At 46.7% G+C, this 23,627-nt stretch overlaps 1 protein-coding gene across 2 annotated transcripts in view; it reads left to right on the top strand.

Moving 5' to 3' along the window:
- LOC8028186 (lysosome membrane protein 2) overlaps window positions 1–23,627 on the top strand; it is an 81,277-nt gene that overhangs the window by 55,771 nt on the left and 1,879 nt on the right. The window contains exons 11-12 of one of the 2 annotated variants that reach the window (XM_029984256.4): window positions 1,108–1,260; window positions 4,152–4,450. In XM_029984256.4, the coding sequence (XP_029840116.2) occupies window positions 1,108–1,260; window positions 4,152–4,211 (213 nt within the window). In that variant the 3' untranslated portion in view covers window positions 4,212–4,450. Of the gene's footprint in view, window positions 1–1,107; window positions 1,261–4,151; window positions 4,451–21,337; window positions 21,491–23,627 lie in introns of those variants that run through there. The other variant, XM_040221717.3, reaches the window with a different exon arrangement.

Raw genomic sequence — 23,627 nt, 5'->3', positions numbered from 1 at the left:
GCGCGCGACACTCCGGGAGTGGCGCATTCCACGCGCGACAGATTGCGAGCTCATTCGCCGATCACACAAATGTCATTCGTTGGAAATGGCATTCGAGTTGCCCGTGTGGCACGAGTATAATACATTTCCCCAAAACGTTTTCAATATTATTTTAACGTATAAATACGAAAAAACTGAGAGAGAAAATAGAGCTTGTCGGTGACGTTAGATGTTTAACACCAGAACATGGGCAGCTGCAGCCTTTTTTGCTCAGCGTCAGAAGCGATCAGAAGGCCGTCAAGATCGTCCGTGGGAAACAATTGACTACGATTCGCCAAGCTCTTGTCTGAATCAAGTAGTGACCGGCAACTGTTTCACGATTCTCCAGCACGAGATTGACGAGATTTCGGACGATTCGCCGTTCGGATTCGATCTGCCTCCACTGACTCCAAAGGGAACCACCCGTAGCGGCTGCGTTCTCGAGACGCCGGCATGTGGACTCATATGCTGCTTCAAAAGCAGAGTCGTATGGAAGGTTTTGTTTGCTATTGCACAGTACGAACTGTGCTTGCACACAACTCTGTCAATAACCCATGAGATGTCACTCTGCCCCCCATCTCATCAACTTTCAACGCGCAACGCCGTAGAGGAGGGAGCGTCTGCTCTCGGATACATTTAACCTCACGATGATCCCAGCGATCAGAAGGCCGTCAAGTGGCAACAACCGGCAGTGGCGGCCACTGCCGGTTGTTGCCACTAGAGAGGCAGTGATTCAGAGGTGTAGGCGTAAACTCCAGAAGTCATTTTCTCGCAAGAAAATGCATATTTTGTAGATATATTTTGTATATATACTCAGGAGTGGATACTTAGTGCATGGTGAAAATTTTATAAAAATCGATGACCCTCAATATTTTGTCGGAGCTCCTCTTTAATGGCCGCTGATGTGATGTAACTGCAAGCCATGTGTAGACGACCGCCTTGTTCACCAAAGCAGGATAGCTGTGCAAAGAGGCTAAGCCAAGGGACTATGAAAACGGGTCGAACAAAAATTGACAGTGTAATTCCTCAAAGTCTTGAACTCTTGTCACACTGTTTTCCTGGACATGAGCCTTGTGTGGTGTCTTGCAGAGCGTCGAGCTGAGTCCATCGCTCGCGGAGGAGTTAAAGCAGAAGGTGGAAATGCCGCAGCAGTTGGGTAACGGCACCATCGCCACGGCCATGGTGGTCGGGGGCGTCGGCAGCTCCATCTGCGTCGTCATGGTATTCCTCCTATACCTCAAGGTAAGCCACATACGAAAATTCGAAGCAGAACAATTGATTCGACAATTTATGACCTTAGAGTTGAGCACTTCAGCGATGAGCACTTCTGGCAGTTGCCCCAATTCAGGTCTCAAACAAAACTCCACTTTGCATGTAGTAACCGAAATGATGTCCGCGCAAGGGACGCTTGAATACTGTCTGTCCATAGTGCCAAGAGCCGACCTGACACCTTCCACAAAAAATCTTCCCATTTTTTTTTTTTTTTACATTCTAAAGTCACTGTAAAATCATTGCATGTAATCTCTGCTTTTATTATCCGTATTATAGATCTAAAAGGGCCCTGAGGAGGCTTTTGAAATTGTCTAAATATGGCGATAACTCACTCCGCGGGTTCTAAGCACCCTATAAACCCATAAATCATAACGATGCCCGGCCGATTTTCCTATTAAAATAGCAATCAAAGATCGAACACACCGAGGTTATATCCGGATATAGGAAGAGCATTGTTCTGTCTGCCAGAACGACATGTCACCAATAAAAACGCGGCACTTCGGTGAGATTGCAAACGCTGTTATTACAAAATGTGAACGCTTTTGTAGATGATAAACGCAAATAAAAATAATCAATTTCTTTTCTTTTTGCGGAGAGGGAGCATATTACTGCAATTATCGTCTCAAAAACAACGCATTATGCTTTTCGTTTTTTCTTTGTCTTTTATGGGAGTTATGCGTCCGGTCGTCAGCTCTCGAGCGCGCGCTCGATGGGTTGAATCATAGTCCCGACTGAACGGGCAACGAACCGCGCGCATTCGACATATCAAACCGCGGTTCCACCGGTAGGAGGCCCGAGAATCCTTCGCTTGCTATTGGCTGACAGTGGTCCTGGTCTTGGAACATGCTCCTTCCATATCCGAAGATGAACTCGGTGTGTTGCGGTCTTTGGTTGTTTTCTCTAATAGGAAAATCCGCCGCGTATTGTCACGATTGAGGGACTTTTATGGTGCTTAGAGCCAACAGAGTGAGTTATCTCTAGATTTAGGAGGATTTCAGAAGCCTTATTAGGGCATCTTAAAAAAGGAATCAAAGCTGCGCGCGTGCACAGCTTTGATCGGCGCTCGTGGTGAGCTAGTGCTCAGGCACCCACAGCTTCGACACTGCCTTTTAATCAATCATGGTTCCCGCTTGCTTTGACTTCGCTGTCACAGAAAGTTTCCCCAAGTACATACAATCGCATACGGGACATGTGTCTCTGCTCCTATTAGCGAGCCCGTATAATTGCAACCCTGCTGAAGTTACCTCCATGACAGTGGCGGTCTCAAATATTGGTTCTAGGAAAGCGACCCCCGCCCCCGTGCTGTGAATGCGTCTTTAGGCATCGATAGATGGATGGATGGATGGATGTCAGAGCCGTATATGTAGAGAGTTTGGCCATTCGTTGGGAAGTATAGGAGACAAATGAGGAGGCGCCATTGGCCGAAAGCGGGCTGGGCGTGTTCCAGGGCGTCTTCAGAAATTCGAATGTGACCAACCGGAAGCCGGAAATAATACCCTGGCGGTGGTCGCGAGAAACAAACCTGATAACTGCATTGAAGTAACTCTCGATGACTGAAAATACGATACACGTGATGTTTCAATCAGGCTCATCCAAAATGATTGTGGAAGAGTGCGACTAGCAGAACGATCGACATAATCCGTACGCCAAACGCCCAGGGCCGGGAATCTGCCGTCCGGGCGGTCACACTCTGTCCGCGCAAAACAGAGTTGAGCGGCACATTCGTTTCTTATATCTTTCTCCATGATCATGATGAAAACAACACGTGCACCCTATTTTCAACCAGAAAGAGTTAGTACACTTCACTCTTACGCACTTATTAAAACCATATATGAACATAGACCTCCGATCAGAACTCTTTCTCGCTACCACCGCTAGGGGATTCTTTTCGGCTTCTGGTTGGTCAAGAGAGCATGCCAAGCCCTCTTTTCGAGTCTGCCGCACGCCCTGGCCCTGCCCGCGCCTCCCATTGACCAAACTCTCTACATATACAGCTCTGATGGATGTTAGCGGCCGCATGTTTTATAACGGGCGGTAGCTTGCGCCACCTAGCCTGCATCTTGTTGCTTAAAATCATTGTTGCCAGTTATTTGATCCTTTATCTGATATCGCGGCCAACAGATTTCCATCCTTCGAAACTGTAACTCAGGAAGTCGTAGTTCGATCACTCCTCGCGCCTGCTCAGCTACAAGCACCGAAACGGCGGTGCCCCAGCAAACTCGGAAAACGAAATACGATGCTCTGATCGCGGCTTATATGATAGCTCTAGTTCCTTCTACACCTTTTAAGTGCGAAACACATGTACGACGAAACCGTCCGTATCCGACGTCCGATCGCAGCTCTGACTCGCTGCATACGATTATCCGAGATATATGCTTCCTACCGAGCTCGCGACGCGTCGTTCCGACGGTTCCGATCGGCTTCGTCCAGTTCCGTGACAAGTTCGTGTTGCCCGACTCCCTCTCTACGATCGCCCTCGTGCTCAACGCGACAACTTTTGTTGGCAATGCAGCGGAAGATTCAGGCACGCGTCTCCTCTCCTATTTTGAGCGCTGAATAAAGCTGTCCGTGGACTCTCCTCCTCTTCCCGGAAATGCAAGAAAAGGAAGGGGGACCCGCAACCGGATCCTAACGCGACGTCCTCATGACGTTCCCGCAACCTCTGTCGTCATTGGCTGCGGCCCATCCGACCATCGCAACCACCGCTGGGCAGTCGGTCGCATGCCGCAACGCCGTTCCGATCCGACGCCGGATCGCACGGTTTCGTCGTACATGTGTTTCGCGCTTTACGTCTCCTCCAGTCGAATGTGCATAACCTGTGCAAATTCCACATGCGTAACATTTCCTGCGTTCACTTTCAGAGCAAATCTCGGACCGCTGGCATCAGCTCCGAGCAGCTGCACACTCCAAAACACCCGTAGCGTCAACTACAGTCGTCGACCCCACCGGTAGCTTCCTCATGACGAGAGCGGTGCCTTCAAGCGTGGAAGCTATGCAACTCATCTCTTTGCGCCGCCCGTCGATGGCACTGTCACTCCAGGAAGAGACGCTGAAACTAGTCACGGGGCGAAAAACCGCTCACAGCTTTACACTCTTCACGAGTCTTGTTCGTACTATGTTGTGGTCCTCAAGCGCAGACTGAAGCAAAAAACCACATGAACAACGGGCCACCAGCATTACGTGCCGCCGACGATTGGATGGATGAACGATGGCTCAACTTCTTATAAATGTTCAGGCACATTGCGCCCCCTATGCTCGATACACCCCTAAACTGTCAGTGCGGTGGAAACTACGGACTTGTTGAACCAGTCATCTTCAGTCACGTGATAACGCTTCCACCCACCACACCCACGCGCGAAGAGCGCGGTCCGGTACTGATGGGCAGGGAGTTGATTGGTTCGGCGAGTGCGTAGCTTCCACAGCACTGACAGCTTAGGGGTGATCGGAGCATATACAGTGTTTAATTTTGACCATGCCACTCTCTTGGTGTTCATAGGGTTCAGATGCATTTTGAAACTTTACTGCTGCATGCATAAGTCCACGCTCTTTTTCTTCGCCTGCCGAAGACATCTCTCGGCATTTTGTGTTAGGAGGACTTTGAACGCGAACGCTTAACGTAAAACTTAGTGCTGGGAACCTATAAAGGTGCCTTAGAAGTTACATTGAAGTTGGTAGAGCACAGCGGATGCGCACACCAAGGTGCACGACCAATCGGGTGATGCATCACCTGATCTGAGGTTGGCTGCGTGTCCGATATCCACGTCACGTGATGCGGTGAATGATAACACCCAAACAGCACTGGTCGCCATTGTGGCACGGCGTCAAGCAGGAAGTTTCCAGTTTGCATTTTTATTCATTGTCTGCGTTTTTCCCCATACGAATCAAATCAATCGCACGCGGACTTTAACAAACACCGTAGCTCTTGACTTCAACTTGAGACCATTCTTTTGTTCCTGTTGTGTACCTATTAACTTCCCCCCCAGTAAACCATAGACCATTACACTTTTTACAAAAAGTAACGTTCAACAAGAGACAAAAGCACAGTACAGCGCCGCCTTGTAGCTTTGGCAAGCGGGGGCAGTTCGGGCACCAACATCGAACATCGAAAATGGCAACTCCGATAAAACCCGGTGTGCAGATGATACAAAATTCGAGCCCTCCAATAAGTGCTACCACAACAAGATGCAACAATAAATTCACTGGACCATATTGAAACACGTGCGAGCAAAGTGCCGGTCATACCGGACCAACAGCCATGACGTCAGCAACCACCTAAGTGACGGCTCGTGGGATAGCTCCGACTCTTAATGTAAAGTGCGTATCAGGGAACATCAGCGATGCAGGTCATCGACGGCGAACTGCTTCTGCTCTGTATGCTAACATCTATTCCTTCTACCGGTTTTCCCCCCTAGTATAGTATATTATTGTTTAGTTACGAGCGAGCCAGTGTTGCCGATCGAAACCTACGTCGTCACTGAAGGATCATCTATGAAGCACTTCCGTCAATTGTTGCTCTTCGGGACCAAGGGACCACCATGGATGCACCAGACTCTTTCACATGTGCCTAATATTGACCGTTCATACCTCATGTCGGTGTCGCGTCCACGCCACGCCAACAGGCCTGCTGGAAGGCTATAGGATTCATTAAACTTTCATTGTTTGAGAGATGTCTTTTCTTGTATTGTGCCTCGAAGCAAAACGGCTATATAAGAAGGCTGTCGTGCCGAATTAGTGACGTCACCTAAAGAAGGCCAACGCGGGGCATCGATTGAACATGAGTGTTGCCTTAAAGCTAAGATGTAAAAAAAAAAAAAAAAAAAAAAGCTTCGGACAGTTGGATTGTTTTCCTAAGATTAAACAGATTGTTACAATCGAGAACACTGCAAGCAAACGTACGCAGATGTGTGCTTTTTGCGTAGCATTACCTCAATAAAGTGGAGATTTTGGGCCAGTTGGTTGATTGGGAACAAAAAGCGCCGACAAAATACAGGGACACGACGAAGAGAAACAGGACAAGGCGCACTCTCAACTGAAGTGCCCAATAAGAGGCTAATAAACTTCAGTTGAGAGTGCAACTTGTCCTGCTTCCCTTCGTCTGTGTCCCTGTATTTTTTCGGCGCTTTGTGTTTTCAGTTACCTCAAGCTACCGTGGGTGGACAAGGCGAGGCTATTTGCGGGCGCTGAAGAATATATGTGCTTCGAAGGTGCAGCGCGAGTTTCCGGTAGCAATGCCGCTACGCTAAAACTGCCTAATAGGCTAACCACTTAGAGACAACAATTTCATTTACGAAGCTACGGCCCGTGCGAACAATTGAAAAAGCACGAGATCTCTGCGTGGTCGTACGACCCTGCACTGTAAAAGGCACAAAAAAAAAAAAAATCTTAGCTTAAAACTGGCACCCACGTTTTCGAAGAAACTTTTTGCTGCCACCTGTCGTGATGGTAAGTCGAGAATATTTGAACACTTTTTTTTTTCTTTCTTGCGTTCCCTATGCTTCCTACAGACACGATGACCGAAGCATCTGCGCACACGTCTCATGCATCTTCGAAGCATGTTCACCTCATACACATGTATAAATCAAATATGTCTAAAGATAGGTTTTTGTGCTCAATTTGACGGGACCGTCCGTACTAGGGAGCCTTCATGTGCGCTTTGCTAGGGTGATGCCACCCTTTGTAATACCACTCGCCGACAAACCAGCAGCCATTTTGATTCTCGGCGATAATCCGTGGGGCTTATAACCCTCCCGGAAACAAGCACCTTATCTCAGAAGTTCGGAGCAGCGTTGTGGAACCCACGGAGGGAGGATTAGTATTTTCCCCCTCGGATGGGATTACCGATGGACACAAAGGCCACTTTCCGGCGCACGGGGAAACAATGAGAGAAACAAAATGGCGGTGGAAGAGGGTGTGGGAAAGGGAAACAGGCAGTTGGCATCACTCTATGCGAAGCGCACATGAAGGCACTCTAGTCCGTACAGGGAAGAAACAGGCCTCAGACAGGAGAGAGTTTTAGGTAATCATTTTTGCCCATCCGATACGGTTTCCTAAAACTCTAGTGTTTGCAGACGCTTTCGTATGACGTATTAGCTGTCCAACATAATCGACAACGGCCACAGAAGCTATGTTAGGCCATGTTAGGCCAGCTCAATCGAAACCATTGCGGCTTATTCCACCCAACACCATAGTTGGCAGAGATCCGGGAAAGTGCGTGGTCTACCAAACACTCTCGATATGCGGAATGGCGTCTTCCAGTTCATTCTGCTGCTGCGTGCCGCGATTAGCTTCCTACAACTTGTACCGTTATAGAGCCAGCGTTCGAAAGACTCGTAGCACCTGTAAGAAGTGCGAAGTGTGCCTTTTATTTACGGGAATTACCGAAGCTAACCGAACGATGAAAAAATGAAAGACGTTTGCAACTCCCTGTAATGCCGAATTAGAGCGCAGCTCTTGAGGAGGAAGGGAGGCTACGAGAGGAAGATGCCCCTCGGTCCTTCCCTCCTCCTCCCTCTCCCCCTCCTCTCCCCCTCCTCCTCCTCCTCCCTCGTGACCCTATCGACCCTCATGACGTCAATCATGACCTAGGGTCACGAATGACGTCACAATCACTCGTGACGTCACGTGTGACGTAATTATGGGAAACGTCCCGTAATGCAACGCGCGGTTACACCGACGACGATGCCGCTAAAGCCGGAAACGGGCGCGTAAGAGCTACGCCCTAAAAGTTGCACGTAACCTTCCGCTGGGGATCGCATGACCTCCCACCGAGTTGAATTTATTTGGGACGGCTCGGAACGCCTGCTGCGGTAACGTTTATGGGAAAATGGGGTATGGTTGCAAATACAGAGAAGTTCCCTGAAAAGAGTGGCAATAGCGAGTAGGGTTTTTAGAGGGACAGGCCATGACCTTGAACATTTTCACACAAAAGACGACGGAAATTCATGAAGTCTTCCGTGCTCGGCGCTTAGTTTTCATGTAATTTGGCTTTAATCGCTCTCTATACACGAACTCATCTCTGTTACGTCACGGCGCGGTGGTGGCGCGTCGGTCGCACTTCCGGTCTGGGTCTGTGGGCAGAAGTCCCCATGCCAGACGTGTATTCCTGCGTTGTTTTGAAAGGAACCAGACAAAAACCTGCCTTCTCGTCAAAACGCCGCGACTGGGGCCGTACCAAAAGTGTCGAGAAAGGTTTGAAGGTCAGTTTTCACGTGCTCGGTTCGTCCGAGAATCTGAATATGTGCCGTGAAAAGGGGAAAGCAGACGCCGTCGGACAACGATTGCTTGGGCGGGAAGCACTTTGGGTTGAATTCAGGGATACTTATGGCCATCAGATTTATTTGTTTTGTTCCAACATGAACGCCAGAAAACCGTCAAGTTGTGCGGACCACCTGCGGACTACGTCTAGTGCGTCTTCAAGTTCAAACGGCCGCCTGATCGTTCGAACTGTCGTCTGCTCTTTCAAACGTTTCTGCGTGTCGTCTGCTCTCTTAGATGACGCCGGCCCGTAGAGCAATTATTGGCCCGGTGCTTGCGGTAAGAAGTAAGTCCAGGCCTCAGAAGACTTAAATTTGAAGGCTGGTAAGCAGGCTCGATAAAACAGTAGATACAAGGAGATGTTGATCATTGTTACCAGTAACCATCACCGACTTGTTAGGCCTGATTCACTTGATCCGATCCTGCTTGCTATTTTCAGCATCGACGTCGACCAACTCAGCTACAGTTCAGGCTTTTGCAGCCCGAGTGACGTCGCGACTGAAAATTGCGAGCGAAATATCATGCGAATCAGGCTTTAGCATACATACTGCGAAGTCCACGCGGAATGAATCGCCACGTGCCACATTATTTATGCGAAGTTTTGCGGTGTAACGAGCCTCGGTAGTTTCGCTGACGCCACTCAAGTAGTCAGACATCGCCAGGAAGACGTAGAATCGACAATTCGAACGTGAAAAAAGGCAGGGGGACTCGCACCGACGCCGACAACATCGCGTTCCAATGGTTTGTTTATGGGCGACCGTGAGCTTCTTGCCCACACCTCCATCGCGCATGCGCGGCGCCGGTGGCGTCCGCTAGGGGCGCTCCGGTTTGTTTGTAAACATGAGTTGGTGCATTCTCCATGGGCGCTGCCCCATGCGGCACCCATATTCAACGTAAATAAGCCAACAGCGGAAAACAAGAGAAAACGGAGGTAAGTATAGAGCTGTAACCAACGCAAGATGCCTATCTGGCGGCTTGCGTATTTCTGATCGCATGCACTCGGCAGGGCAGCGTTAAGCCCTTCTTTTTTTTTTCTTTTTTTTTCCGGGAAGGGGAGGAGCAATAGGGAGTTTTCGTAGACCGCGTTTCCCCCTCCGTTAAGCCCTCCGCAACGAAGAAGCCGCTACTGCGCCTGCGCGCCGACGCCCTTGACTGTTGAGTTCCTGGTACCGTAGCGGGTTACGGGAAGCGTTGCGGGACCGCGAAAACGATCTACGAATTAATAGGGAGTTTTAGTAGACCGTGTTTCCCGCTCCGCTAGCCCTCCGCTACGAAGAAACCGCCACTGCGCCTGCGCGCCGATGGCCTTGGCTGTAGAGTTCCGGGTAGCGGAGGGGCTTAGCGGAACGGGAAACACGGTCTACTAAAACTCGCTAATAGGGAATTGTAGTAGACCGTTTTTCTCCTCCGCTACAGTATCCGTGAAGAAAACGTCGCAGCTGCGCATGCGCGCCGCCAGCTTTGTCTGCATGGTTCAAAGTCTTGAACGGATTACGGAGCGCTATCCGGGTGGTTAGCGGGCTACGGAAACGATGAGACGTACCTCTCAACTAGCGAGTGAACGACCATCGACGAACTTCGCGCCTTTTACTCTTGACTCGCTTGCTCTCCACCAAATGTCTCTACGCGTCTGTCTATTATGTCTCGAATGTACTTGTAGCAGAAGTCCCAACGAAAACCGCGCCGTGCTCTCATGCGAGCCTAAATGGCTTTCCTCTCCGCTCACAGACCTGTGTGACGTATGAGCGGTGGGATTGCGGCCAGCCCGGTCACACTGCTCGTATATGTCATACAAGGGACACGATGTTTTTTCGCAGGCATATTACCGAGGACACACGCCTCACGCATGATCGCAGCATACATCTCTTTACGAACAGACAGCACATCAGGCGTGTGTCTGCACTCTGCAGCAACACGGCAGCGGAAGATGTGCTCTCCGTGTTGTCTTTGATGTGTAATTCTTTCGTACAAAAATGTATAAAATACCAACGCGCTACCTAAAAAAAATAATAAAAAAAAAATTCGCAGCATGTTTGCTTTATGACATATGTATGCTTAGAACATGTCTGCAAACAAAAAAGAAAAAAAAACAAAAAAAGAAAACATTTTTTTTGGTGGGGGGGGGGGGGGGGTCAAGTAGTTATGTTAAAATACGAATTTTTCAATTTCCGGGAGAAACCTTAACTACCCCTGTGGGATGATGCTGGACCTGCAGAGCCCACACTAGAGTCGGATACAACATAAGAAAAAAAGTGCGAGGGGAAAAAGGGCGGAAACTATGAAAGCAGAAGTGGAGTCTCTTTCCACAACGGCTTTTCTCGTGCTCAAAAGAGCAAGAAAATAGCCGCTGCACACACACACACACACACACACAAAAAAAAAAAAAAAAGAGGATTTGAGATGACCTGGGACTGGGAGTAATCTTGAAAAACATACTAACTTTCTGACGTTACGTGCACCTTCAATTTAGACACGTGCGAGGTGGGACCCAACCTGCCAATACGTTTCTTCCAATGCTCAGGACATCCTTTAAACTCGTCGATGTCGATGCATTTCAGTGCTTATGCACTTTTTTTGTTCGAGTGGCAGTTTTCCATTGGCTGAAGTCTGCTTCGTTTCGGTGTAGTGGCAGCAGCACCAGAATGTTATTCCGGTTATTACCTAAAGAAAAAAATAAAAGCGGAGGTTTTTTTCCGTTGCATTTTCAAAGCACGACACGCATCCATTGATAAACGTTTTGTTGAGGTGCGAGTAAGAGAGGTACAAATTTCGCTGCAAATGTTGTCGTGTGCAAATCCTGCAATACAATGTGCTCACGGAGAACAGCGCGACACTTTGGTTACCTCCACAAGTTCATCAATCGTCCGACGGCGGTTATCGAAGATGGACGAATCCTCGTCGCAGTCTTTTCAGTTTGGCTGGCACGCCCGGAACGAGGTGGATCGTCGATCAATTCACGGTTCGCCTGGTTCAAAAAGAGGAAAACCGTTCGTACACTGCTTCTTGCACATGGGTTGCAGTGACTTCAGAACGACGTCGAGCACTGATTGGCTTTGATTGGAAGGACAGTGGGTAGACCTCAATGCTAGATGCCTTGAACTCTACCCACTATTTTCTACAATCAGCCCATAAGAGGTCGGCGTTCTGACGTCATCGCAACTCCCGTGCAAGAAGCAGACGAGCATGCGCTCCGCATAGCTCGATTACCATCATCATCACTGGCAGGAGCAGGACGACCAGGAAGGTCCCTCAGTTGCGCCACCACCGGAGCAAGCACCCCAACTTCGATAACGCTTCGGTGTCTCGTAGGCCTCGAGCGTAGACGGACAGCCAAAGCACGGTGGAAGGGAACGAGCGCGTGCTGGGGGCCGGGCACCCGAAAGACAATATGGCGGAAGAGACGGGGACAGATTCTCCCGCGCCGTCTTTCTAGAAGCAGCGTTTCAGCTAAGACAAGGTGAAAGAAAGCACTGCCAAAGCTAGCGCACGAGCGGCCCTCGCCGCTAGTGCGCTAGCTTTACGCTAGCGCACGCTAGCGAGCGAGCCTCAAGTCGAGTCTCAAGCGCTCGCGCGCCCCTTACAGGCTTGCAGGCTTTCTTTCATCCAGTCTCAGCTAAGATGCTGTTTCCAGAGCCGTGTATACAGAGAGGTTCGTCAATGGGAGTAGCGGGCAGAGCCAGGGCGTGCACCAGACGCAGATAGAGGGCTTGGTATGCTCTGTTGGCCAACCAAAAGACGAAAACAAAAAAACTTGCGGTGGTAGCGAGGAACAGTTTTAATAAGATCATAAGGGTTGAATGTACTAACTCTTCGTGGCTGAAAATAAGGTGCACGTAATGTTTCGATTACGATCATGCAAAAAAAAAAAAATGTAAGAAACAAATGTGCCACTCGAACTCTGTTTTGCTCAGACAGAGTGCAACATTTCGGACGGATTATGTCGATTGCTCCGCTAGCCGCGCTCTTCCACCATGATTTTGGATTACCGTGATGGAAACATCACGTGCATCATATTTTCAGTCACCGAGAGTTATTCCGACGCGCTTATTAAATTTGTTTCTCACGACCACCAGCAGGATATCATTTCCAGCTTCTGGTTGGCCATATTCGAATTTGTAAAGACGCCCTGGAACACGCCCAGCCCACTTTCGGCCAATGCAGGATTTCCCGCGCATCAGCTTGGTGAAGCTGGTCAGCGTGCTACAATTAGTTTGTTTGGCTACAAATGCGAAGCGGTCAAGGCAGGAGCGTATCACAGGCGACAGAGATGTTGACGCGCGTTAATAAGAAAATTACTATGTTGATTTGCTAAAAGTTGCAAATTAAGACGCAACCATTCCTATATAACGCACTCGCTTTTTTTATTTTTTTTGTTAAAATTACACGTTGCACGAATCCGCCAATCAGAACCATGCGGTAACAGCAGCGACAGTCCCTGACCTGCGTTTCCGCCGCCGTCCCCGCTCCTCCGCGCCAGGTTCACGAAGCGACCTTACGCCAAAAATATGCGTATGACAAAACGTAATAACAAATTCGTATTCACGAAACGAACTTATCGCAAGTTTCGCGCAAGTCACGATGGAATCTTACGACAGCCCCGGAGCTGTCTCGCGCACTTTTTTACGATCAAATCAACATGGCCGACAGCGTCGCTCAGTTACTTGGTCGCGACGACCAACGAACATTTATTTTTCTACGTGCTCGTTTCGCGCGTCCCGACTTCAAGCAGCAAGAAAAAAGAAAGTACTCGAAATCGACCACGACGGACTTGAACTCTGGATTCACAGACATCCGGAAAAGGTTACAGCGGCAACGATCCCACCGACTGTCTTGGGCTAGCTCGGCGAGCTCGGTAGAGTGAGTATACAGGCTTAGCAAGGCACTCCGACCTGCTTCGACGGTCCCTGGCCAAGACCGTCTGCACACGACCGGCTATAGCTTGCTGAATGGAATATGCCCTCACGACCTTTGTGGACCCTGCCTGCACGATTAGTTTAACCGCTAACCTCAATTGTTTATTCAGAGGTGAGTCTCTTCCCCTTGTCATCTCCTTGTTTTCCTAGGCAGCGGTGACAAACGCTGTCGTCGAAAAGGGACTCTCATCGATTCTAGAATCTCACTGTTTTGTGTGATCTCGAGCTCAAATAAACGCCGCATGGATTCCCTTCGCAACATATGGCATGTACACTTTGTTATTAGTATGCCATTTTTATTCCGACAAGACCGCACGTCTACGCTGTCGAGCTAGAACAGTTCTTGGGAGCTGCGCGATGCCGGTCCAACCTTCCTTTGCCGAGTGTCACGTGAACCCGAATAGCTTACCAAGACGAGGTCCAACAGCGCGAATCCAGCGCTTCGATCAAATGCGCCTGTCCGCTCCGAGTGTGAACAGGTATTTACGTGGCTCTTGCTGACACTCTCGTAGTTCAAACGTACCTCCTTGGACGTCGGCTCGCTCCTGCATCTCCGAAGCCGCCAAAAAAGGCGATTTGTTTCTATCTACGCCTGTGCCGCTTTGCAAACAAAGCGGTGCGGATCGTCTTCTTTTAGCATCGATGACAGTTTTGTTGACTTCGTAGCGATCGAGTTCGTAGCAGTTGACGAAGGCGGTTATCCCGTTCTCGGCATTCGGGCCCGTTTAAATCGCGGTAGCGTCGACATTTCACTGTACGGACACGATTCCCAGACAAGCATTTGCGGAAAGGCCGCCTGCGTTTGTTGTTCAAAATCCACGTGCTCCGAACCATGGCGAGCTCTCTGATTGGTTGTTAGCGTTGCCGAAGACGCTGTCGCCATAGCAACAGCCCGCTCTCGCGGTGATGGAAAGCTTGCGGGACACCGGAAGATCTAATTTCTCCGCACAAGAACCATCGCTTTTCTCCTCTCCCTTAAAAACGCGTTCGAGAATACCAACTTCTCCTCTTCTTACAATAATCACAACTTACGAACTTCTTAGCTAAGATTATGATTATAATACAATTAACGCAGAGGTGTAAGCGAGCTGGACAAGAATGACAATAATAATTCTGAAGAAACGAGTAGAAACTCTGGAACAAACAGACTCCGGCGGGGAAATAAAAAGGCTTAGGCAGGAAGTGAACGAACTGGAACGGCGAAGCCGAAAACAAAATCTAGAAATTCACGGAATTCCTAGGACTGACAACGAGGATTTGCTTGCCAAAGTGAATGAGGTTGCAAAAAAACTTGAAGTGCCAGACTTAGATCTCAACGAAGTGGCCGCAATCCATCGCTTATCATCTCGAGCAGATAAAATACCACGCATCATTGTTCGCTTCGCTCATCAGACAATCAGAGATGAATGGCTCAGTAAACGGCAGATTCTAAGGAAATCAAAAGACGATGCTTACATTCAAGAAAATCTCACCAAACAAGACCGAGCCCTTCTTTGGGAGACAAAAGAATGGGCCAAAACAACGAACTATCGGTACGTCTGGTACAAAAACGGCCACGTCCTTGTGCGCAAGAAGGATCGCGAGCAAGTGCACGTGATCAGGTCTTTGGATGACTTAGAGAAGCTGGTGTGATGCCTCATGTGACGCGCACTCAGTTTTAAGATGTTAGTCTTTTTTTTTTTTAAATGGATGGCACGGATAGTGTGTTGAATAAACGGAACTTTATGTCCAGTGATTATTTTCTTCCTTCGAATGTGAAATCTTTTTTAGGAAACGAGTATATCGATTCTCTTAAATGCTTTCATCTGAACGCTCGATCAGCGCGAAATAAAACAGATGAGCTTGAGTTATTCTTTGATCAGTTCGAATTTTCGTTTGCTATAATTATGCTTTCAGAGACGTGGTTCACGGACAATACTAACGTTTTAAATCTACCAATGTACAACAGTTACTTTTTAAACCGCACAGAATGTCGTGGCGGGGGCGTTGCCCTAATAGTAAAGGCTGACATTTCCTGTGAGATGCTATCTGATTATTGCTGCGTTCACAATGACTACGAAATGCTGTCTTTACTGATAGGAGAGAGCATTATAGCTGTCTGTTATCGCCCACCAAGTGGGAACTTGTCTTCCTTTTTTGCTTACTTAGAGTCTTTTTTTGAGTTCGCGAATGAAAATAAATGCAACGTTAATATTAAACGTTGCATTAACAAAAAATTGTAAATTTTAATGTTAATATGCTACTTGATACGACATGTAAATTACAATTTGATGCGTTAATTAAATCAAATGGATGTGAAAATATGAAAAATACTGCTACAAGAATTACAACAGAATCATCGACATTATTAGATCTATTCATTACAAGCTACGATACATCATATATCAAATCTGGCGTAGTGATAGTTGATATAAGCGATCACTTGGGTATATTTTTGTGTATAAAGAAAAATAAAAAAATAAACATAAAATATAATGATCAGTTAGCTATACAGTTTCAAAATATAACGCCTGATAGCATGAACGAATTCAGACAAAAACTATCTTGTGTGGATTGGGACGATGTCCTTCATGAAACGAAAGCAGATAAAGCATATGATTTGTTCTTGAACAAATTAAAAAAAAATATATGAAAGCTGCTTTCCATATAAAAAATTAAGCACCCATAGGAAAAGTCGTAAACCGTTGATTACAAAACAATTGCGCACAAAAATTCGTACTAAAAACGCGTTGTATCAAAAATTTGTAAAAACAAAATCAATGGAATAACTAATAGTACTTAAACGTTATCGAAACCAATTAAACAAAGAACTCCAAAATGCTAAGAAAATTTATTTTTGTGACTTTTTTTTTTCTTGTAATAACAGAGCCGACGTTATGTGGAAAAAACTAAACTCTGTGTTGGGTCGTTCGTGCGCCACGAAGCAAGTTTTAAAGATCAGCCACAATGATCAAGAGCTGTCAGGACAAGCATTGTCAAATGCGTTTAATGACTATTATGTAAATCTAGTTAAAGAACGTCCAGAGTCAGATGCTTGCAAATATATTAATGCTCGAAATAATGAATCTATGTTTCTTATGCCTGTTACAGCTTCAGAGGTAATATCTGTCTTTAATGTACTAAAAAATAGCCAAAGTTGCGACTCCGATGGATTGCAGATCAAACCAGTTAAATACGTAATTGATCTCATTTCTCTTCCCTTAGCACACATATTCAATCTCTGTTTCATAAACGGTGTGTTCCCTTGTCAAATGCAACTAGCGAAGGTAACAGTGTTATATAAAAAAGGAAATAAAAACGAACTGGGCAATTATCGACCTGTTTCAATCCTTCCTGTTTTCTCTAAGGGTTTGGAAAAGGTTATACTACTTCGAATGACAACATTTGCTGATAATCATGACTTGATTAGCTCGTCGCAGTTTGGTTTTCGAAAGCATCGATCCACAGAACTTGCTCTCCTTGCGCAAAAAGAACATACACTTAGAAATTTTGAACAAAAGAAACTCACTCTCCGCTTATTTGAAGATTTCACTAAAGCGTTCGACTATCTAGATCATAATTTGCTACTAAAGAAATTAGATATGTATGGATTCCGTGGTCATGTATCAAAACTTCTACGTTCATATTCATCTTCCCGCACACAGTACGTTCATATAAACGGGCACTCATCTGAAATAAAACCGATTGAATCGGGGGTTCCGCAGGGAAGCATTCTAGGGCCATTCTTATTCAATGTATATATAAATGATATCGTAAATATTAGTCACTCAACTCAATTTTTTATTTATGCAGATGATGCAAGCCTATTGTTTGATGGTAATGATGTGTCGGAGCTCATTGATAACGCGAACGAAACACTAGAAAAGCTTAATAGATGGAGTAGACATAGTGCATTAAAAATAAACGCCGGTAAGACCAAGGCAGTTATATGCCGACCTAAGAATAAACATATTAATATTACCAAGGATATTTTTATAAATTCTTCTCAAATAGAAATTGTTCCCGCGTTTAAAACTTTCGGCGTTATTTTTCAGGAAAACTTGTTATGGGACGACCATATTAATCATATCGTATCAAAGTTATCTAGCATCGTCGGTATTCTATACCGTCATTAACACATCCTACCACTTAGAACAAAGTTAATATTATATAATTCATTATTTTATTCACATTTAAATTATGGTCAACTCATATGGGGCACTACTACCTATACCAACCTCCACAAAATCTTTATGCTACAAAAAAAGATATTAAGAAGTATCTCTAATGTGCCACTAGAACATCCAACCGATGATCTTTTTTGTAAGATTGGTGTGATGAAAATTTTTGATTTATATAAATATCGTTTATGTGCAAGGTATAAAATAGAAACAAATTTATCCCAATGTCACCTTAAAAACTTAGCGAAGCTAACAGATAAAATTTATAGGTACCCAACACGAATTAAAGAACCTTGGGAAGTACCCTTTTTTAGAACAAACTACGGCCACCAAAGTTTAAAATATACTTTGCCCTCTACCCTTAACCAGCTTAGTAGGCAAGGCATTGAGCTTAGCAATATATCGGTGAGCATCTTACGAGAAATGTTTATTTCAAATGTTTATTTCGAGCCAAATTGTCCGTGATAAGCGCTAAAATCTTTTGAATCGCTGGTTTCTTTCGCGTTTATTTCAGTGGTGTTTAACGTTCTGTGTGTGTATTCACTATTGTGTAAACTGTATCAATATGCTACTTATCTTGTTTAGCGTCAGTTCTTTCTTTGTAAAGTTGTTCAAACATGTAGTACACATGTCATGTTTCAATCTTGTATAAATCTTTAGTGCCTGCATCGCGACTGCTGGTGTAGGTGGTTTGGGGCTCGTCAAGCTGTTTTTACAGCTTTTTTCCCAAGTCACCTTTTCAACATTGTTTTTGTTGGAAAAAATAAAGGTACTATTATTATTATAATTCCTGGAGAAGGGGAACAAGGGGACAAAGGACAAACACAAATCCCCAAACACAGCTAGGTGACTAATGCGCGACCGACAAAATCCGCCTGGTTTTGGTATCGAACCCGGGACCTCTCCATTTCCAGCGGAGCGCTCTACCAACTGAGCTAACCAGGGGTTAGGCGTCAGCAGAGCGTCGCTTGTAAAAGAAAAACAGTTAAAAAAAATATTAAAAAAAAACAAAACAGAATTAACTTTTTTTTTTTTTTCGGAAACGTTTTTAGTATGTGCTACGTGGCTATTTTCATCTAAGTTAAAACCAAAATGAAAATATAAACGCTCACAAACGAATGCAAACGAGAAGGAAAGTAAGTAAGCCGCATGGCCATTGATTGCATCAACAATGGCTGCTGCGCTCGCTGCAGCGCTGGCAACGTTACTAAAACACTCACTTGGGAAACTCGCCGTCGAAACTTGGGCCGCTGGCGTCCACCGAGACCGAGCTAAATGCGACAACAGCGCCTCTTCATCGTTTGTCTGTACTGTGGTCACCTTGAGCTTTTTGAAAGCCTGTTTTTGCGTAAAAACAAACGGAAAAGACTCTTTTTGTGTGAAATTTATTGGAGTTTAGTATAAAAAGAGGGGCGCGTTATGTTTTTAAAATCTTTAGTTTGGAGGGTTTTGCGGCACAATTAATATTGTTTTTATACAACCATGCCTCAGCGGGGCTTTCAGGTAGCGCGTCCCGACCTAGGTGCATTTTAACTTCGGTAGTTTGACGCGGCGCGTCCGCCGGTTAGACAGGGGTGGCACCCCTGTAACCTCTTCCGCTGTATCTGTTCTTAAAGCTAAAATAGAAGTCACGTGCAGTTCCTCGAGTGGCCGCTGTGGGAGAAATGGTGGCGTTGTGTTCGTCATTAGCTCGGTGCTCGGAGACAGATTTGGGCCTGATTTAGTAACGTTGAGCGCTGGCTTCCATGTCATGCTGGTACGGAGGCTGCGATCGTTATAAAGTGAGCTCCAACCCTTAAACATGCCCTTTCATACCATATTTGACGCTACGATTGCGTGTAGACACCTCCCCCTGCGATCCGAAACAGCACGCTGACGCTGGCAATCGGGTATGAAGCAAGCGCCGCCATCTTCTCCGCGCCTTTGCGGTAGTAGTAAAAAGGTAGTAACGGTCAGAAAAAGGTAGCAATGGCTGCATCTGCTAACTTTTTACTACCTATTGCGCGTTTGAGGTAGTAAATTGTTAGTGAAAGGTAGTAACGCTCAGAAGGGGGTAGTAACTGCTTCAGTTACTAGCTTTTTACTAGTAACCTTAGCTGGTGGTCATTCCCCTAGTGAAAAAGCCATTTGTATGAGAAGTTTCTTGTGTTCAATAAACACATATGAATCATACAAGATATATAAGAACATATAAGAAATATATAACATATATAAGAACATAGAAGAAAATTATATATCTTAAATGTTCTCATATATCTTATATGATTCATGTGTGTTTATTGGACACAAAAATTTATCATACAAATGAGATTTTTTAATAGGGTCCTTCGCCTGTTTGCCAAGAAAAACAAATTCGGTGGTGCGAAATGTATTCTGCAGAAGGTACGCAATCAGCAGCAAGGCCCCAAGGGGCCTTGCTGCTGATTGCGGCAAGGCAAGGCCCCTTGCTGCCAAGGGGCCTTGCCGCACTCAGCAGCAAGGCCCCAAGGGGCCTTGCTGCTGAGTGCGGCTTTATTATGAATGTTTTCAACTAAATATATTTTCTGAAAGAGTGATTAAACTGAGCCTAAAGCAATTAATACGCGTGCCACACGGGCAACTCGAATGCCATTTACAACGAACGACCTTTGAGCAGACGGCCAATCAGCGCGCGACACTCCGGGCGTGGCGCGTTCCACGCGCGACAGATTGCGAGCTCATTCGCCGATCACACAAATGACATTCGCTGTAAATGGCATTCGAGTTGCCCGTGTGGCACGAGTATAATACATTTCCCCAAAACGTTTTCAATATTATTTTACCGTATAAATACGAAAAAAACTGAGAGAGAAAATAGAGCTTGTCGGTGACGTCAGATGTTTAACACCAGAACATGGGCAGCTGCAGCCTTTTTTGCTCAGCGTCAGAAGCGATCAGAAGGCCGTCAAGATCGTCCGTGGGAAACAATTGACCACGATTCGCCAAGCTTGTCCGAATCAAGTAATGACCGGCAACTGTTTCACGATTCTCCAGCACGAGATTGACGAGATTTCGGACGATTCGCCGTTCGGATTCGATCTGCCTCCACTGACTCCAAAGGGAACCACCCGTAGCGGCTGCATTCTCGAGACGCCGGCATGTGGACTCATATGCTGCTTCAAAAGCAGAGTCGTATGGAAGGTTTTGTTTGCTATTGCACAGTACGAACTGTGCTTGCACACAACTCTGTCGATAACCCGTGAGATGTCACTCTGCCCCCCATCTCATCAACTTTCAACGCGCAACGCCGTAGAGGAGGGAGCGTCTGCTCTCGGATACATTTAACCTCACGATGATCCCAGCGCCGCCACTGGCGGTTGTTGCCACTAGAGAGGCAGTGATTCAGAGGTGTAGGCGTAAACTCCAGAAGTCATTTTCTCGCAAGAAAATGCATATTTTGAAGATATATTTAGTAGATATACTCAGGAGTGGATATTTAGTGCATGGTGAACATTTGATAAAAATCGATGACCATCAATATTTTGTCGGAGCTCCTCTTTAATGGCCGCTGATGTGATGTCACTGCAAGCCATGTGTAGACAGCCGCCTTGTTCACCAAAACAGGATAGCTGTGCAAAGAGGCTAAGCCAAGGGACTATGAAAACGGGTCGAACAAAAATCGACCGTGTAATTCCTCAAAGTCTTGAACTCTTGTCACACTGTTTTCCTGGACATGAGCCTTGTGTGGTATGTGTCTTGCAGAGCGTCGAGCTGAGTCCCCCGCTCGCAGAGGAGTTAAAGCAGAAGGTGGAAATGCCGCAGCAGTTGGGTAACGGCACCATCGCCACGGCCATGGTGGTCGGGGGCATCGGCAGCTCCATCTGCGTCGTCATGGTCTTTCTGCTATACTTCAAGGTAAGCCACATGCGAAATTTCGCAGCAGAACTTCTCTATGACAATTGATAACCTCAGAGTTGGGCGCTTCAGCGATGAGCACTTCTGGCAGTTGCCCCAATTCGGGTCCCAAACAAAACTCCACTTTGCATGTAACCCAAATGATTTCCGCGCAAGGGACTCTTGAATACTGTCTGTTCATGGTGTCAAGAGCCGACCTGACACCTTCCAGATAAAATCTTCCCAGATTTTTTTTTTTAATTCTTAAATAATTTATTTTACATTCTAAAGTCACTGTAAAATCATTGCATGGAATCTCTGCTTTTATTATCCGTATTATAGATCTAAAAGGACCCTGAGGAGGTTTCTGAAATTGTCTAAGCACCCTAGAAACCCATAAATCATAACGATGCCCGGCCGATTTTCCTATTAAAATAGCAATCAAAGATCGAACACACCGAGGTTATATCCGGATATGGGAAGAGCATTGTTCTGTCTGCTGGACGACATGTGACCAATAAAAACGCGACACTTCAGTGAGGTTGCAAACGCTGTTATTACCAAATGTGAACGCTTTTGTAGGTGATAAACGCAAATAAAAATAATCAATTTCTTTTCTTTTTGCGGAGAGGGAGCATATTACTGCAATTATCGTCTCAAGAACAACGCATTATGCTTTTCTTTTTCTTTTATGGGAGTTATGCGTCCGGTCGTCAGCTCTCGAGCGCGCGCTCGATGGGTTGAATCATAGTCCCGACTGAACGGGCAACGAACCGCGCGCATTCGACATATCAATCCGCGGTTCCACCGGTAGGAGGCGCGAGAATCCTTCGCTTGCTATTGGCTGACAGTGGTCCTGGTCTTGGAACATGCTCCTCCCATCGCCGAAGATGAACTCGGTGTGTTGCGGTTTTTGATTGTTTTTTCTAATAGGTGCTGCGATCTTTGATTGTTTTTCTAATAGGAAAATCCGCCGCGTATTGTCACGATTGAGGGACTTTTATGATGCTTAGAGCCAACAGAGTGAGTTATCTCCAGATTTAGGCGACCTCAGAAGCCTTCTTAGGGCATCTTTAAAAAGGAATCAAAGCTGCGCGCGTGCACAGCTTTGATCGGCGCTCATGGTGAGCTAGTGCTCAGGCACCCATAGCTTCGACACTGCCTCTTAATCAATCATGGTTCCCGCTTGCTTTGACTTCACTGTCACAATAGTTTCCCCAAGTACATACAATTGCATACGGGACATGTGTCTCTGCTCCTATTAGCGAGCCCGTGTAACTGGAACCCTGCTACCCCCCCCTCCCCTTCCCCTTCCCCCCCCCCCCCCCCCCCCCCCCCCGTGGTGTGAATGCGCCTTTAGGCATCGATGGATGGAGGGATGGATGTTAGCGGCCGCATGCTTTATAACGGGCGGTAGCTTGCGCCACCTAGCCTACATCTTCCTGCTTGAAATCATTGTTGCCACTTATTTGATCCTTTATCGGATATCGCGGTCACCATATTTCCATCCTTCGAAACTGTAATAACAGTTCGTGATACAGCAAAACGATATCTCTAGAGCTTCCTGACACCCAATCTCAAACTCAGGAAGTCGTAGTTCGATCGCTCCTCGCGCTTGCTCAGCTACAAGCACCGAAACGGCGGTGCCCCAGCAAACTCGGAGAACGAAGTATGATGCTCTAATCGTGGCTCCGAGTCGCTGCATACGATTATCCGAGACACATGCTTCCGACCGAGCTTGCGACGCGTCGTTCCGACGGTTCCGATCGGCTCCGTTCAGTTATGGTGGCTAGAGACACCCTAGTTCAGTTCCGTGACCAGTGCGTGTTGCCTGACTTCCTACGATCGCCCTTCTGCTCAACGCGACTTTTCTTGGCAATGCAGTGGAAGGTTCAGGCACGCATTCCCTCTCCCATTTAGAGCGCTGAATAAAGCTGTGCGCGGGCTCTCCTCCTCTCCCCGGAAATGCCAAGAAAAGGAAGAGGGACCCGCAACCGGATCCTAGCGCAACGTCCTCATGACGTTCCCGCTACCTCCCTCGTCATTGGCTGCGGCCATCCGACCATCGCAACCACCTCTGGACAGTCGGTCGCATGCCGCAAATCCGTTCCGATCGGACGTCGGACCGCACGGTTTCGTCGTACATGTGTTTCGCGCT

The sequence above is a fragment of the Ixodes scapularis genome, unplaced genomic scaffold (genome assembly GCF_016920785.2).
Source record: "Ixodes scapularis isolate PalLabHiFi unplaced genomic scaffold, ASM1692078v2 PGA_scaffold13__105_contigs__length_92229423, whole genome shotgun sequence".
In the NCBI taxonomy this organism is placed as follows: Eukaryota; Metazoa; Arthropoda; class Arachnida; order Ixodida; family Ixodidae; genus Ixodes; species Ixodes scapularis.
Note: the sequence above shows the minus strand (reverse complement) of the source record. Positions and strands in the feature narration are given on the sequence as shown.